General features: G+C 45.7%; 1 protein-coding gene across 1 annotated transcript in view; it reads right to left on the bottom strand.

Annotated features, from left to right (window-relative positions):
• The window catches only part of ATXN10 (ataxin 10), a 130778-nt gene that overhangs the window by 30955 nt on the left and 86639 nt on the right, over positions 1 to 13184 (bottom strand). The window contains exon 8 of the mRNA XM_023520342.1: positions 3861 to 3924. Coding sequence (XP_023376110.1) covers positions 3861 to 3924 — 64 coding nt within the window. The remainder of the gene's footprint in view (positions 1 to 3860; positions 3925 to 13184) is intronic.

Here is a 13184-nt window from a genome sequence, read left to right as displayed (position 1 = left end):
TGTGTGTGTTTGTGTGCGCGTGTGTGTGTGCCAGACCGCACTACTGGGAGAACAGACGTGCTTTTCAAGCACACAAAGAACATCTGCAAAAAACTGCCCAACACTGGGTCATAAAACAAGTCTCGATAAATTTCATAGGGCAGAGAACATCAAGTATGTGATCTCTGATCGTAATGCATTTATATTAAAACGCAGTCTCCAAAAGGTAACTAGAAAATTGCTATTTGTTTGGAAATTAAGAACTGGATTTCTAAATAATCCATGGGTCAAAAAAGAAACCATAATAGAAATCAGAAAACACTTTAAACGAATGGTAACAAAAATAATACGTGCCATGGAACTATAAAAGTACATAGAAAAGAATAAAAGCTAAAAATTAATAATCTTAAATAAATAGATATACCATGTTTGTGGGGTGGAAGACTCAGTATTGTTTAGATGTCAGTTCTCGTCAAAAGGATTTTAGTTGATGCAATTTCAATGAATAACTCAATATGTGGGGGTTTTAAATTGTTCTTGGTGGTGGTGAGTTCATATCTGAGTGAGCATATGTATGCACATGTATGTGCACATTAGTATACATACGTGTGTGTAGAATTTGGCAAGCTGGTTCTAAAACTTTTATGCAAAAACAGAAATGACCGAAAATAGCCAGGATAGTCTTAAAAAAGAAGAGACTTACTCAACTAACATGAAGACGTGCTGGAAGGTGACAGTGCTGAAGACTATGGTACCGGTGCAAGGACAGAGAGATCCACTGAGAAGGAAACGGAGGCCGATGAGGGACCTGTGCCCGTGTGGATGTTTCACTTGACAAAGGTGGCGCCACAGTGGACAGTGCGTGTTCTTTTCAATAACTACGTGAGGACAACTGAGTGTCCACGTGGGGAAAGACAGAAATAAGGCCCCTACCTCACGCTGCACACAAGGGGCAGCGTCAGGTGAATTACACACCTAACGCAAAAGACTGCAGGGCATTCGGAATATGGATCATCACTACGATCCGAGCACAGGAAAATAATTCTTTAACAAGATACACATCCAAACCACTAACCATAAAGGAAAAGTGACAAATTTGGCGAAAACTGAAGAACTGTTAATCAAAGGAAACTACAGAGAATGACGCGTTAAGTCACAGAACAGAAGAAAAAAAATATTGGCGACACATGTAGCTGACAACTTCTACCTAGAATGTATGAAGATCTATCACAAATAAATCGCAAAGAGATAACCCAATGAAAAAACAGGCGAAAGGTCCGCTCGAGCACATTTTACGCGCGCACACACACTCACGTGAGATCCAAACGGCAAATGAACACTTGAGAAGACGCTTGTTCCCGACAGCAGGGCAGGCGATGATGGCAAAAGGGATCTGTCGTCTTAACTGCACAGGAGCACGAGGGGCGGGGAGGAGGAGGTGGCGTACAAGCACAGAATCCTCAGGTCACGATAAAAGCAAACACGTAATGTCAGACTCTGATATACCAAGGAACGTCAGCGGAGCACGTTACTTAGATTTACAAAAGCAAATACAAGAGCGAAGAGAGGGAGCTGAAAAGCAGGGCGCGCAGAGGCAGAGATGGAATTGCCCCATTCGACACTTTTTGACATTACAACGAGCCGACACCGATGTGTTATTCTGATGAATAAAAATACAGGAAAACCAGCCCTGGAGGAGGGAAGCGGGAGGGGAGGAGGCGCGGCCAGGGCAGCGCCCTTCTCTGGGGGACCCGCCCGCGAGCGGAGGGGAGCGTGGGCGCTGCTGGCGGGGCTTTCACCCCGGCACCTGCATCAGGCCTCACCCGCGCGGGGGCTGGGAAGGCCCGGTTATGATTTATGGCTCACGTGGAAAATCGGAGTTCCCAGGCTAAAACGCACCCCCGTTTCTGATCATTCAACCCTTATTTCAGTATGTCTGTCATACATCTTTTGAGTATTTTATATGCCTTTGAAATCTGGCAGCTTTAATAAATAAAACTCTGAAGAATTACTCAATAGATGTAACACTAAACATGTAATTTTTTACCTTTTCTCGACAATTTAGAGGAGACTCTCGGAGTCTGCAATGCTTCACTATCATTATAAAAACCAGGATCTATATAGATTACCCGTATCAATTTCAATTCAGAACTCTGAATGATTTCTCTGCTACATGAACGAGTTACAGTGGTTTCTCTGTCCGTGTACTGTCCCCTCCCAGTGACTGTTGAGGAGGCAGTGTGGACAAGTGGTTAAGAACCCTGAGTTTAAACTCCGGGTCTGACCTTCAGGACAAGTCACCGAGACTCTCAGTTTACCTGCACGCGGGGAGGGTGATCACACCGCTTCACGGCGCTGCCAGGAGCAGGTAAGGGCGCGTGTGTAAGCACACGCACAGGACACACTGTGTGTTTCTTGAAAGGAGCGAACAAACGAATGAATGAATGAACGAAAGACCGTCGGCCAGAGGGGCCTCCGGCCAGAGGGGCGGAGCGGAGGCCGTCAGCAGGAGTCACACGCGCAGCCTCCTCACGGTTTGGTCTTTGCTAAAAGCCAAAGACCAGTGATCGGAACCTTTTTCACCAGAAGGTCAATTCAGGGAATACGAAAGTAAAACCGGGTGAATTTCTCTTCTCATAATAAATCACCTTTTTTTTATCAGGAATTCAACATCTGTACCAGAATGTTCTACTGCTTTCCTGTGACAGGAAGCTTTCTCCTTTATTTCCTTTCGTTTTTTGGAGCTAAATAATTTCAAAGCCCTGTAAGAAATACAGCCCGTGGCGACGGCCTACAGTGCAGTGGAGCAGCTCTGTTCGAACCCAAAGGAGAATCCTCCACGCAGCCCGGTCTGTCTTCCGCACCGAGCTTACAGCTTTGTGCTCTTTGAAATGAGATTTTTTTTCCTATTGCCAATCAGGCAAATGACAGTATCTTTAGCACAAATACGCATTTTTCCTTCTACTTACTTTGAAACACACGCTTTTCATCAGCTCCTCTTCTCTTGTAGACAGAAACCACAGTGAGGGGGATTTCATTTTAAAATGCCCCTCTTCCTCCTTCTGCTGTCCTGGGCTGGGATCCCCACTGTCCCCCAGAGGGTTACACTCTCCAGGTCCCTACAATGGTCTTCCCTGCCCCACCCCACATGCCATTAGCACGAGGCCATGCAGGAGCCAGGGCAAGGAACGGGGCTGAGTTTGGCTGTCACCAGGGGAGGTCCTGACGTCAAACAGTTTCTCTCTCAAACCCACCAGGCTGCGTCTGGCCCCTGGTTCCACGTCACTGTCCTACGTCAGCTCCCACAGCACCACTACAAAGTACAGGGGATTCGTTTCAGCCCAGGTAAGGGCAAGCGTCAGAGGCCCCGGCTTCAGTCACCGAGGGTCACAGGACCAGGGCCTCTCAGAAACGAGAGTTTGATGCCACTGAAACATCTCTCCCCACTGCTGGGTCTGAGTGCTCCTCATGCTTTCTGTGTCCCAAACCACAGTTTAAACGGTTCTTCCACAAGACCAAGTGCTTAGAAACGTCCGAGCAAAAAAAATGTGAAACCGTTCACACTTGCTCCAGAGAACACGAACAGAGTCTGGAGAGGTGGCGCCGCGACCGTGCAGCACACACGGGGCCACGGATGAGCTGTCTGCGCCCCAGACTCTTAAAGCGCGTTTCAGCAGGACGGTTTACCTCGCAAACTTCAGCTCACCACACCGCACAGTTTGCACGCGCGACAGACAGTCCAGCAGCTACGTGAGAAAGCGGCAAACAAGCAAACGAACAAACAGGAACGCGCGCCAGCTACACGGCAAACGAACACGGGAAAGGCGCTTGGTGCGCTGAGGGCCCCGTGGCTCAGCGCAGCGATTCCAAGGCAAGGATACAGGGGTTCCTGTCGTCAGGGCTGCAGTTGTCCAGGATCAAGTGAATGGCGTCCATCTCGTTGACCTGGAGAGAAAGAAGACAAATTTACACACTGGAAACAGCCTGGGCAGCAGCAGAGATGACAGACGATCTGTTTCTCCTTTTCGATCTCCTTACTCATTGCTGTGATATCGTTTGTGCAATCACGTGAAACACCTACATCAAAGCGCAAAGATTTAACGACAGACACGTCAACAAAAAGTGGTACTTTTTTCCCCACTTTAATCAAAAATGTTGGGGCAACTGGGCAGCCACATAAACGAGGATAAAGTGGATCACACCCTAACACTGTTCCCGAGGATAAACTCCAAACGGATCTGAGCTTAAAGTTTACTAGTACTCGTAGTGAATTCTTTCTCTAAGCTAGGAGTAGGAAAAACTTTTCTAACTATGACTCAAAATCCGGAAGCAATATGGAACGGGTTTTAAAATCTGACTAGGTTTTAAAAGAAGTCAAAATGAAAACTGGAGAAATTATTTTTAAGATATCACAAAGGGTTAATATTTTAATAAAAAAGTTCTAAAAAGAGAAAAGACCAACAATCCAATAGAAAAATGGATGAATACATGAACAGAAACGGCACAGAAAAAAAGAAATGCAGGTGGACCGTAGAGATAACAGAATGTGCTCCACTCTGTTCGCAGAAAGAGAAGGGCGATTATCACACCGAGACTCTATCTTTCACCTGTCAGATGGCCAATGCCTAGTTCAGCAGCATCCGCAAGAGCACACTACCCAACGCAGGACCGAATCTCCTATTTAAATATACAGTAAACGGAGGCGAACCAACACATTCGGTCAACGTGTGTTCATAACACAGCCCCTGAAAACAACGCACAGATAAAATGATCGCTAGAGTCCACATGTGAAGTAAATAGTGTGAGTCCACGTGTGAGCGACATGGGTGTGGTCCCTACCTGGAGACGAAGCCATCCTCAGACCTGCACTTGGTATAAGACTTTCTAAGGTGACATCAGCTGTATTTCTTTGATGACTAACGATGGGAAGCATCTTTTCAGGAGCTTATGAGCCATTCCCAAATCTTTTATGAAGTGCTGTTCAAGTATTTTGCCCATTTTACTAATTGGGCTGTTCTTTTTTATTGAGTAGCAAGAGTTCTTCACATAATTTGAAAATGAATGAGTCTTCTGCCGGATATATGGATCGCAAATATTTTCTCCTATACTGGGGCTTGCCTTTTCATTTTCTTAATAGTGTGCTTCAAAGAGCATAACTTTTCAATTGAGAGGAACGATTCGTCATTTTGTTCATGATTAGTGCTCTCTGTGTCCTAAGAAATCATTGCTGACCCCAACACATCCAGATTGTCTTGAGTTTTATGGTTCTGGGTTTTGGGTTTATTTCCATTATAAATCAACTTTTGAGTTTGGTGCCAGATTAAGGTTTGAGGTTCTTTTTATTTCCCGTAGGGATATGTAATTGCTCCAGTCATTTGTTGAAAAGGCCACCTTTTCCTCATTCAGTCTATTTCTAGACTCTCTACTCTGTTCTCCTGATATAAACACACCGTTACTATGCCAATACCACACTTTGCTCATCAGCTTTATCGTAAATCATGGAAGATGCAGTATAATCCTCCACCTTTTTTGGTTTTAACTGCTCTGGCTATTGTGCCGGTTTGCTAGGGCTGCCGAAACAAAGGACCACAACCGTGTGGCTCCAACTACAAAGCTCCGCCTCTCGCACGTCTGGCGGTCAGAAGTCCCGTCCAGGTGCTGGCTACCTGGTTCCTCCTAAGAGCCGTTGTAGTCCATTTTGCAGCAGGTCCTCGAATAATGTCATTTCATTTAACACTGTTTCCTTATAATGTCAATGAGGAAAAAATCAATTCCTGTCTGTGTGGAGTCTGCATTCTTCCCGCGTCTTCGTGGGTTTTCTCTGGGGACTCTGGTTTCCCTCCACATCCCAAAGAAGTGAACATCAGGTCGACTGTCGTGTCTAAATTGTCCCGATATGAGTAGGGAGGGAGAGTGTGTGCGCGCACGAGCGTGTAAGCCTTGTGATGGCACGGTGTTCTGTCCAGGGTGGGGTCCAGCCTGGTGCCCTGAACTACCAGGATGGGATCCAGCCACCTGGGACCCCGGGTAAGCAGGTTGGAGAGTAATTCTCTTACTACTAATCTTTTTAAAATGTATCTATGGCTTGCATTTATTTCAATGTTAGTATTAGAAGTGTTGTAGGTCTTTATCGAGAAGTCTGGTGATGCTCGGGGACCGGAAATATGCCGTAGGAACTTTCTCTTGTTTATGTCAACGAGCCTCGGGTCAAACTGGTTTTGTTGTACATTGCTTCACTTCAAGTCGCATTTTCCAAGAACTGATCGAGGACATTAAGTGAGAGCTTACTGTACGCCATTTCACGAGCAATGGAAGAATCTGACGACCATGCTCCACCTGCCATGCGGGCAACTGTTCTCACATGTTTGACTTCTATATAAAAAAAACCACCAAATACGTTGCTTTTATGATTGCTTCAAAGACTCGATTTTATTTTAAATAAATTAAGAAGTGAGGATAAAGGTATTTTATGTCGACCCACACAGTCGACTGCCCGAGAATCAGGTTTCCGTGCGACGACATTCTCCTTCGCCCTGCAAGACAGCCTTCAGCATTTCTCAGAGCGCAACAAATGGTGACAAATTCTCTAAACTCTTGCATTTGTCTGGATATGTCTGTGTTTTGCCCTCATCAATTTTGAAGGCTATTTTGGCCAGACAGTTCTAGATAGACAGTTTTCTTCTAGCGTTTTAAAGATGTCATTTCGTTGGTTCCTGTTAAGCATCATTTCTGAAGAGAAGCCTGCTGTCACTTACCTTTGTTAGAGTCACAACACAACAGGAAAGATTAACCCAAACCAAAAACTGGTTCCTAGTGATTACTGCCAGAATAAGAAAATTCCAGAAACACTGATGAAGGAAAAAAGATATCAATTTTAAAAAGAAGAGTAAAAAGAGTGAAAAAGCTGTAAAAAACATAGGTAAAATAATAAAATATTATAAACTTTATGAAAAAAATTGAAAATCTAGATGGAATAGATATTTCAGAAAAGTAGAAAACTGACACAATTAATAAAAAGTTTGAATAAAATAATTTAAATATTTCAATTTAAGTAACTTAAAGATACAAAAATGACGACTGACAAAAATGACAGCTCTCCAAGTGGGCATCACCAAATTGTAAAGGACTAGATATCTCATCTGTCGTGTATATAAGCTGTTCCAAAACAAAAGAAAAAGAGGAAACCTTTCCCAACTCATTTTACGAAGCTGCCATGACTTGGTTCCATAACCAGGATAAGGCAGACACGTAAGAAAATTTCAGGCCCGTTTGATTTATGAACACAGACCCTCTTGTCCCTGAAAAATCATAAAAATATTAGGTTAACTAAACATACTAAAAAATTCACCATGATTTAATGGAGATCAGAAAAATCTACAGTACAGTTATCCTCATTAATGTACTAATAATTATCTCTTATCACAGAAAAAAGGATCGGTTTAAGCACCTATTGATGATTTTAATTCTCAGAAAACTAGAGAACTTTTTTAACTTGAAAAAGGCTATGTGCCAGAAACCTATAACAAATATCGCACCTAAGAGAAAATTTAAATAGATCCCAAGATGAGAAAAAAACCAAGGACACTGTCACTGGCTCCTTACACTGATGCAGAACGATACACTCAACGAAATCCTGCAGTTTAGAAAGGTCTTGTTTGGAGCATTCTGTCGCTGGACGACAAAGCTGCTCAGGACCTCCAAGGGGAGCTGGAGCAATGTGCAAAGTGTCTCGGTCTCACCAGCAGAACAGAAGCAGCAGGAACGACAGTGAAGGAAAGCAATAGGCTGGTTCAGATGAAAGATGAGGGATTTTTTGTTGTTAGGAGGAAAAGCTGACATCTTAGAGCAGTAGTCCCCAACCTTTGTGGCACCAGGGACCGGGGCACCTTGAGAATCTAGTGCCTGAGGATCTGAGGCGGAGCTGAGGCGGTGATGCTGGTGCTGGGGAGCGGCTACAGATCCAGGTGAAGCTTCACTCTCTGGCCCGCCATTCTCCTCCTGCTGTGTGGCCCGGTTCCAAACAGGCCATTGACCTATACCGGTCTGTGGCCCGGGGGGTTGGGGATCCCCGTCTTAGAGGACAGAGTACCCAGATATAAAAGAGGAAACAATTATCTAAAAGATCAGGATAAAACGATCTAAACAGAAATGAAAATTGCACCTAGTCCTAAGTGCTATTAAAGCGACTTTTAGGAAAGGGGTAAATGTTTTATTTGTTACTAGAACAGGAACTGTGACTGGGGCCTACAAAACCCAGGAGGAGAGAAGCATGGTCTTGGCTCCCTGGAATCACTCATGCAAAGGAGAGCGGGATCCGAGCAGTTAGTGAGAGACTGCCCCCAAATGCCGGAGGCCACCAACTCCCCACGACCCGAAGTCCTGGAGAAGGAGGAATCAAGACTTTTCCAACAACCCCCTTGTCCACGGTGTCACATTTCCGTCTATGGCCTGCTACCTGGCAACAGATCCTAAGTGCTACTTTCTGGGGGCCACGCTTCTGTTAAGTAAGTATTAGAGGATGGGACTGGCTTATTTTCTAACTTTGCTGTAAGGGGCAGGGTGGGGGAGGCAGTGCTTTGATAAACCTGTGCCCCGTTGACCTTTTTTAATTTTAAGGAGCGAGGCACATTAGTGACTTGGTATTGGGGCTTGTGAATCCTCAAGATGCTGAGAGGAGTTGCAGCTGTCAGAAGAACCTGATGAGGGGGCTCGGGGCGCCCTGGTGGGGATAAGGCAGAGTAGGGACGGTAGGACGCATTGTGTGCTTCAATTTCTTTGAATTTTAACTCACCCAGGCAGAGAATGACTCAAATGTCTTTGGACTTTAATTTAAAATGAAATGTAATCTTTGGATTTTAATATTTCCCTGGGAATTTGATAATGAGATAGAATTAATATTCAAATACAGAGTATCTCTTGTGGGCATTGTATTATCCCAGCGAATTCAGGCCTTCCACTAGAGTATGGTAATATGGAATGAATTTTCTGCCTTGAGGTCAAAGTGATTTGGGGGTTAATTTGATTCATTAACTTAAGAGTCTTGTGGGGGCACAATCTCCACTCCCCTCCGGTGGTCCAGCAGGAAGAAAGCAGCGCGGGCGGGAGAGGCGAGAACGGCCCCATAAAGGTGGGAGCAGCCGGTCCTGAGAACTAAGCTTCTCTCTAAAGGGACACGCCCCTGGCCCACCACAGTGGCAGGAGACCCTTCCCCTTCCCGCATGCTGTGGAGCGTGCGGTATGAACCTGACAGTCCCTGGCTGTCCTTCCCAGGGCGTGACCCTCAGGTTAGGGGGTCCGGTTGTATGAGGTCCATGGTGTACAGAGCAGCTGTTTGTCTGACTCCTACTAGACTCTGGGGTGCTCAAGTGCGTGAAACACATTTCGCTCATTCTCGCATCCCTTGCCTTGCCCTCAGATGTCAATAACTATTTGCAGAAAAAGAATGTGTGTGAAGGGGGAGGGGGAAGAGAAGGGGGAAGTGAGAGTACATGAGCGAGAAATGAGCGAACAAAAAATACATATTCACAGATGGTAATTCTTATAAAGAAAAAAATAGAGAGTGACAGGGAGGCTCTATTTCAGACAGGGGGGTCGGGTAAGACTCTAAGAAACGAGCCCTGGGTCATGCAGATGGGACAGAGACGAAGATCCAGGGGAAACCAAAACCGCCGAAGGTAAAGGGAACTAGGAGGGGCAGAGTCCCAGGTGAAAGAGGTGCCTCAGGGACAGGAAGCCAGTAGCACGGCCATGAGCAGGGAGGTGAGCCCGACCCCAGGGCGCGGTTCCCAGCGTGGTGCCTGGAGCAGAGCCACGCATCACCTGGGAACCTGCTCTTCAGACACACGAATTCCTGGGCCCAGCCCCAGGCCTGCTTAATCAGAAACTCTGAATTAGGGGCCAAGTCCAGCAGACAGCGTCTGAACATGCCCTTCAGATGATGATGAGGAGCTACATTTTACGACTTGCTGGTTCTGAGTCTTTCTGGTGAACCGGAATCCCTTGGGGAGCGTTCGAAACTAGCCACACCCTAAGCCCCACCTCAAAAAACTCAATGGAGATCGAATCTCGGAGGCGATGGTCCAGGCGCACATACACATCTGCATGTATGTATTTTAAAAACTCCCGAGGTGATTCAGTAGGGTCGAATATAGTCTTGAAGGTGAGGAAAATAATTTAGATTTTTTCCTAGGTATAAAATGAGCCACTGATGATTTGATGCAGGTGAATGAAATAACTCAATCTGGATTTCTAAGAAGGTGACCTGACTGCCACATAAACAACCGCCTGGGAGGGAGCAAGAGTGGCACCAGAAAGCCCTGTAGGAAGCACTGCAGTCATAGGCCAGGACCACTGTGGTGGCAGTGGGGACTCAAGAAGCAGGCTGAGTGAGATGCAGTTTAAGAGCACATCGGACAGGACGTGCTTTCTAGAATGCTGGCTGGTAAGAGAAAGAGGGCTCAAAGGTTCAATCTCAGTTTCTGGTGAGCTGACGGGGGTGGCACTGCCTATGAGAGAGAAGACCTGAGCCCCTCGGTCCCGCTATGCTTGGGGCAAAGGGGCCGAGCAGCAGAGGAGAACCAGAAAGGGTGAGTTTCGCAGCCAATGAGAATGAGTCCATTTCAGCGTGAGATCTCACCACGGACCCGGCTCAAAGTCTGGGATCTGGCTCCTTCCTCAGGGGCCAAGCCCCAACCCTGAGATGGGGACACGTCCAACCCAGGCAGATCTTCAGTCGTCCTTCCCGCCCCCCAACTTGTAGGTATTAAGCACATACATATTTTTTTAAATAGAGTCATCTTGATATTACATATGTATACATATGCTATTTTATATTTTTCCATATAATAAAAATTCTTTGAAAATGTGATTTTTTAAATGGTGTATACAATTCCATTACCACAACCTACCTTATTTAACCTTCCCTTTCGGGACATTTAAATCATTTCTAAATTTTAACCAACAATATAATGAACATCCATATATATAATAGTTTTACTATATCACTGATTATTTCCTTTGGAGAAATTTCCAAAAGAATTCCCGCAAGAAAAAATATAAACATCTTTAAATCTCTTTGATACACATTGCCAAACTGCCCCAAAAGGTTTCTTCCAATTCACCCTCCTCAGAACTGCCTACTCACTGCATCCTCCCAAGAAGTGCACACATTTTTAAAAGCTGCTTTTTAATAATAAACAAAAAACGTAATCTGAGGGCTTTTCTTTGTCTTTTATTATTAGAGGCTGCGCATTTTCCCGCCTAAGTTTTGCAGCTTAAGGTTTTAGGAGCTAAAGGCCTTTGACGGTAAAGTTTTGCTGACCAGCTATAATGTGTCAGAGCTGCTCTCGGAGCAGGCTCTGAAACATCGGTCAGGAGGAACCGGCCGTTCTCCCAACAGGTGACAGGTGTGCAGGCGGGAAAGATGATAACCAACGGCACAAACCTTCGCCCAGCTGCCACCGACGATGAGAGAGTGCAGAGCCTCAGTGCCACCATCGGCGAAGGGCTGACAGTGCCAGTCCAGGGACACAGCAAGGGCCAAGGACTGACCCAGACTTGTTCAGGGACTGTGTCCCATGGGTAACCTTGCCCTCCAAGTCCCTGCAAGGCTGAACACTCTGGGAAAGATGAGCAAGTCAAAAATGAACCTGTAACAGCTATGACAACAGGTGCACTCAGAAAAGAATTCACGGGGAAGAAGGACGCTGCGATCTGCCCTAAAACTCACGGGCTGAAGGCGCAGTGTTCTCAAAGTGTTTACGGAAAAACAAAGACGCTTTTCAGGGACAGAAAGACTGAGACTCTTACAGTACCCAGTAGTACAAAGAACAATGTGATTAATAAAAATGTTTTAAGTTCAACTACGAAATTCCAGGAAGATGAACAACCAACTTTTTTTAGCAAGCATCTGCATCTGAATTCAGTGCAATTTTCTCATGAATTCTTCACCCAGCAGATAAAATCTCTGTTGAAATAATGAATACAACTAGCTGGCTTTAAAGACGCTTACTATATTCTGCTCACCGGACTGAAAAAAAGGAATTGTTTTTAAGTGAGGACGAAACGGCTCATGCATGGTAGAAACTCAGTGAGTATCTGGTGGATGAATGAACAAACGTTAAGACACCGCACAGCTACAAATGCACCTGCTTCCAGACTGGCCAATTTCAACCACCTTCTAGACCCCTCAGGGCTGGGTGTCACAAAGGTATTTTCCACTGAGTTGGAATGCAAAACATCTCTAGGAGTTTGGTTCAGGACAGTGAGGCTCAAAGTCACCAAGCGTATCCCTCCTGCAGGACTGTGCCACACCTGGCACACACCACTGTCCCCAAGTCCCAGTCCCTCAACTTCTTCAGACTTCAACACAACCAGGACCAGGACCGTAGCAATGCCACTCGCTCAGGCACATGAACTCAGATGAGTCTCCTGGGTCTCGTACAAAAACAGGCAGAAACCTCTCCTGCAAAGCAGAGGGTGGCGTTTATTAAGTGGATGGTAAGAAAAAGACAACGGCACACACGATGGCTTCTAGAAAGTGGCAGACATTCGTAACATCTGATTTAAATGGCAGACATTCGTAACATCTGATTTCTCCTTCTCCTTATGGCATTTTTGCTGCATTCTTTGTAAAGAACTTTAGCTGAATCATAAAAAAGTAAAAGCACAGTGTTATTTTTTCCATTATTGCCATTTCTTTAAGACAGTTTAATTAAGCAAAATGTCAAAAGCTGACCAGTGAAATATTTGAAGAGCTACATGAGACCTGTTTTTAAAATATGAATCAAAAAGCGAACTTATGCCCAATGGCCCCGAGTGCACACGACCTGGGCCCCCTCCACCTCGCGGCGCCCCTAAGCAGGGTGCCACAGGACCTGACTTGAGTGCGAGGAGCGCCAGAAAGGGCTCGGCACGCCGCGTCCGCGCAGAAAAAACGGCAGCTCGGAAAAGCTGTCGTGGCGTCTACACAAACACGCAGAGCCACACGCAGGCAAAAATAACCCGTACGGCAAGGTTTTAAAAATGTGCACCCCACCTCTGCTGCTCAGGGCTGAGTCCCACCCGTAACGCATCATCTGCGACGTCGCGCTTCAGGGCCTGAACAAACAGAGCGCTGTCCAGAACACATTCAGTCTTTAATTTTTAACCCGTGGACGAATGTCAACTGCCCGTTGTGTTAGGATGAGCCCCGTGCCCCTAAGAAA

Source organism: Pteropus vampyrus, unplaced genomic scaffold (assembly GCF_000151845.1).
Source record: "Pteropus vampyrus isolate Shadow unplaced genomic scaffold, Pvam_2.0 Scaffold257, whole genome shotgun sequence".
NCBI lineage: Eukaryota > Metazoa > Chordata > Mammalia > Chiroptera > Pteropodidae > Pteropus > Pteropus vampyrus.
Note: the sequence above shows the minus strand (reverse complement) of the source record. Positions and strands in the feature narration are given on the sequence as shown.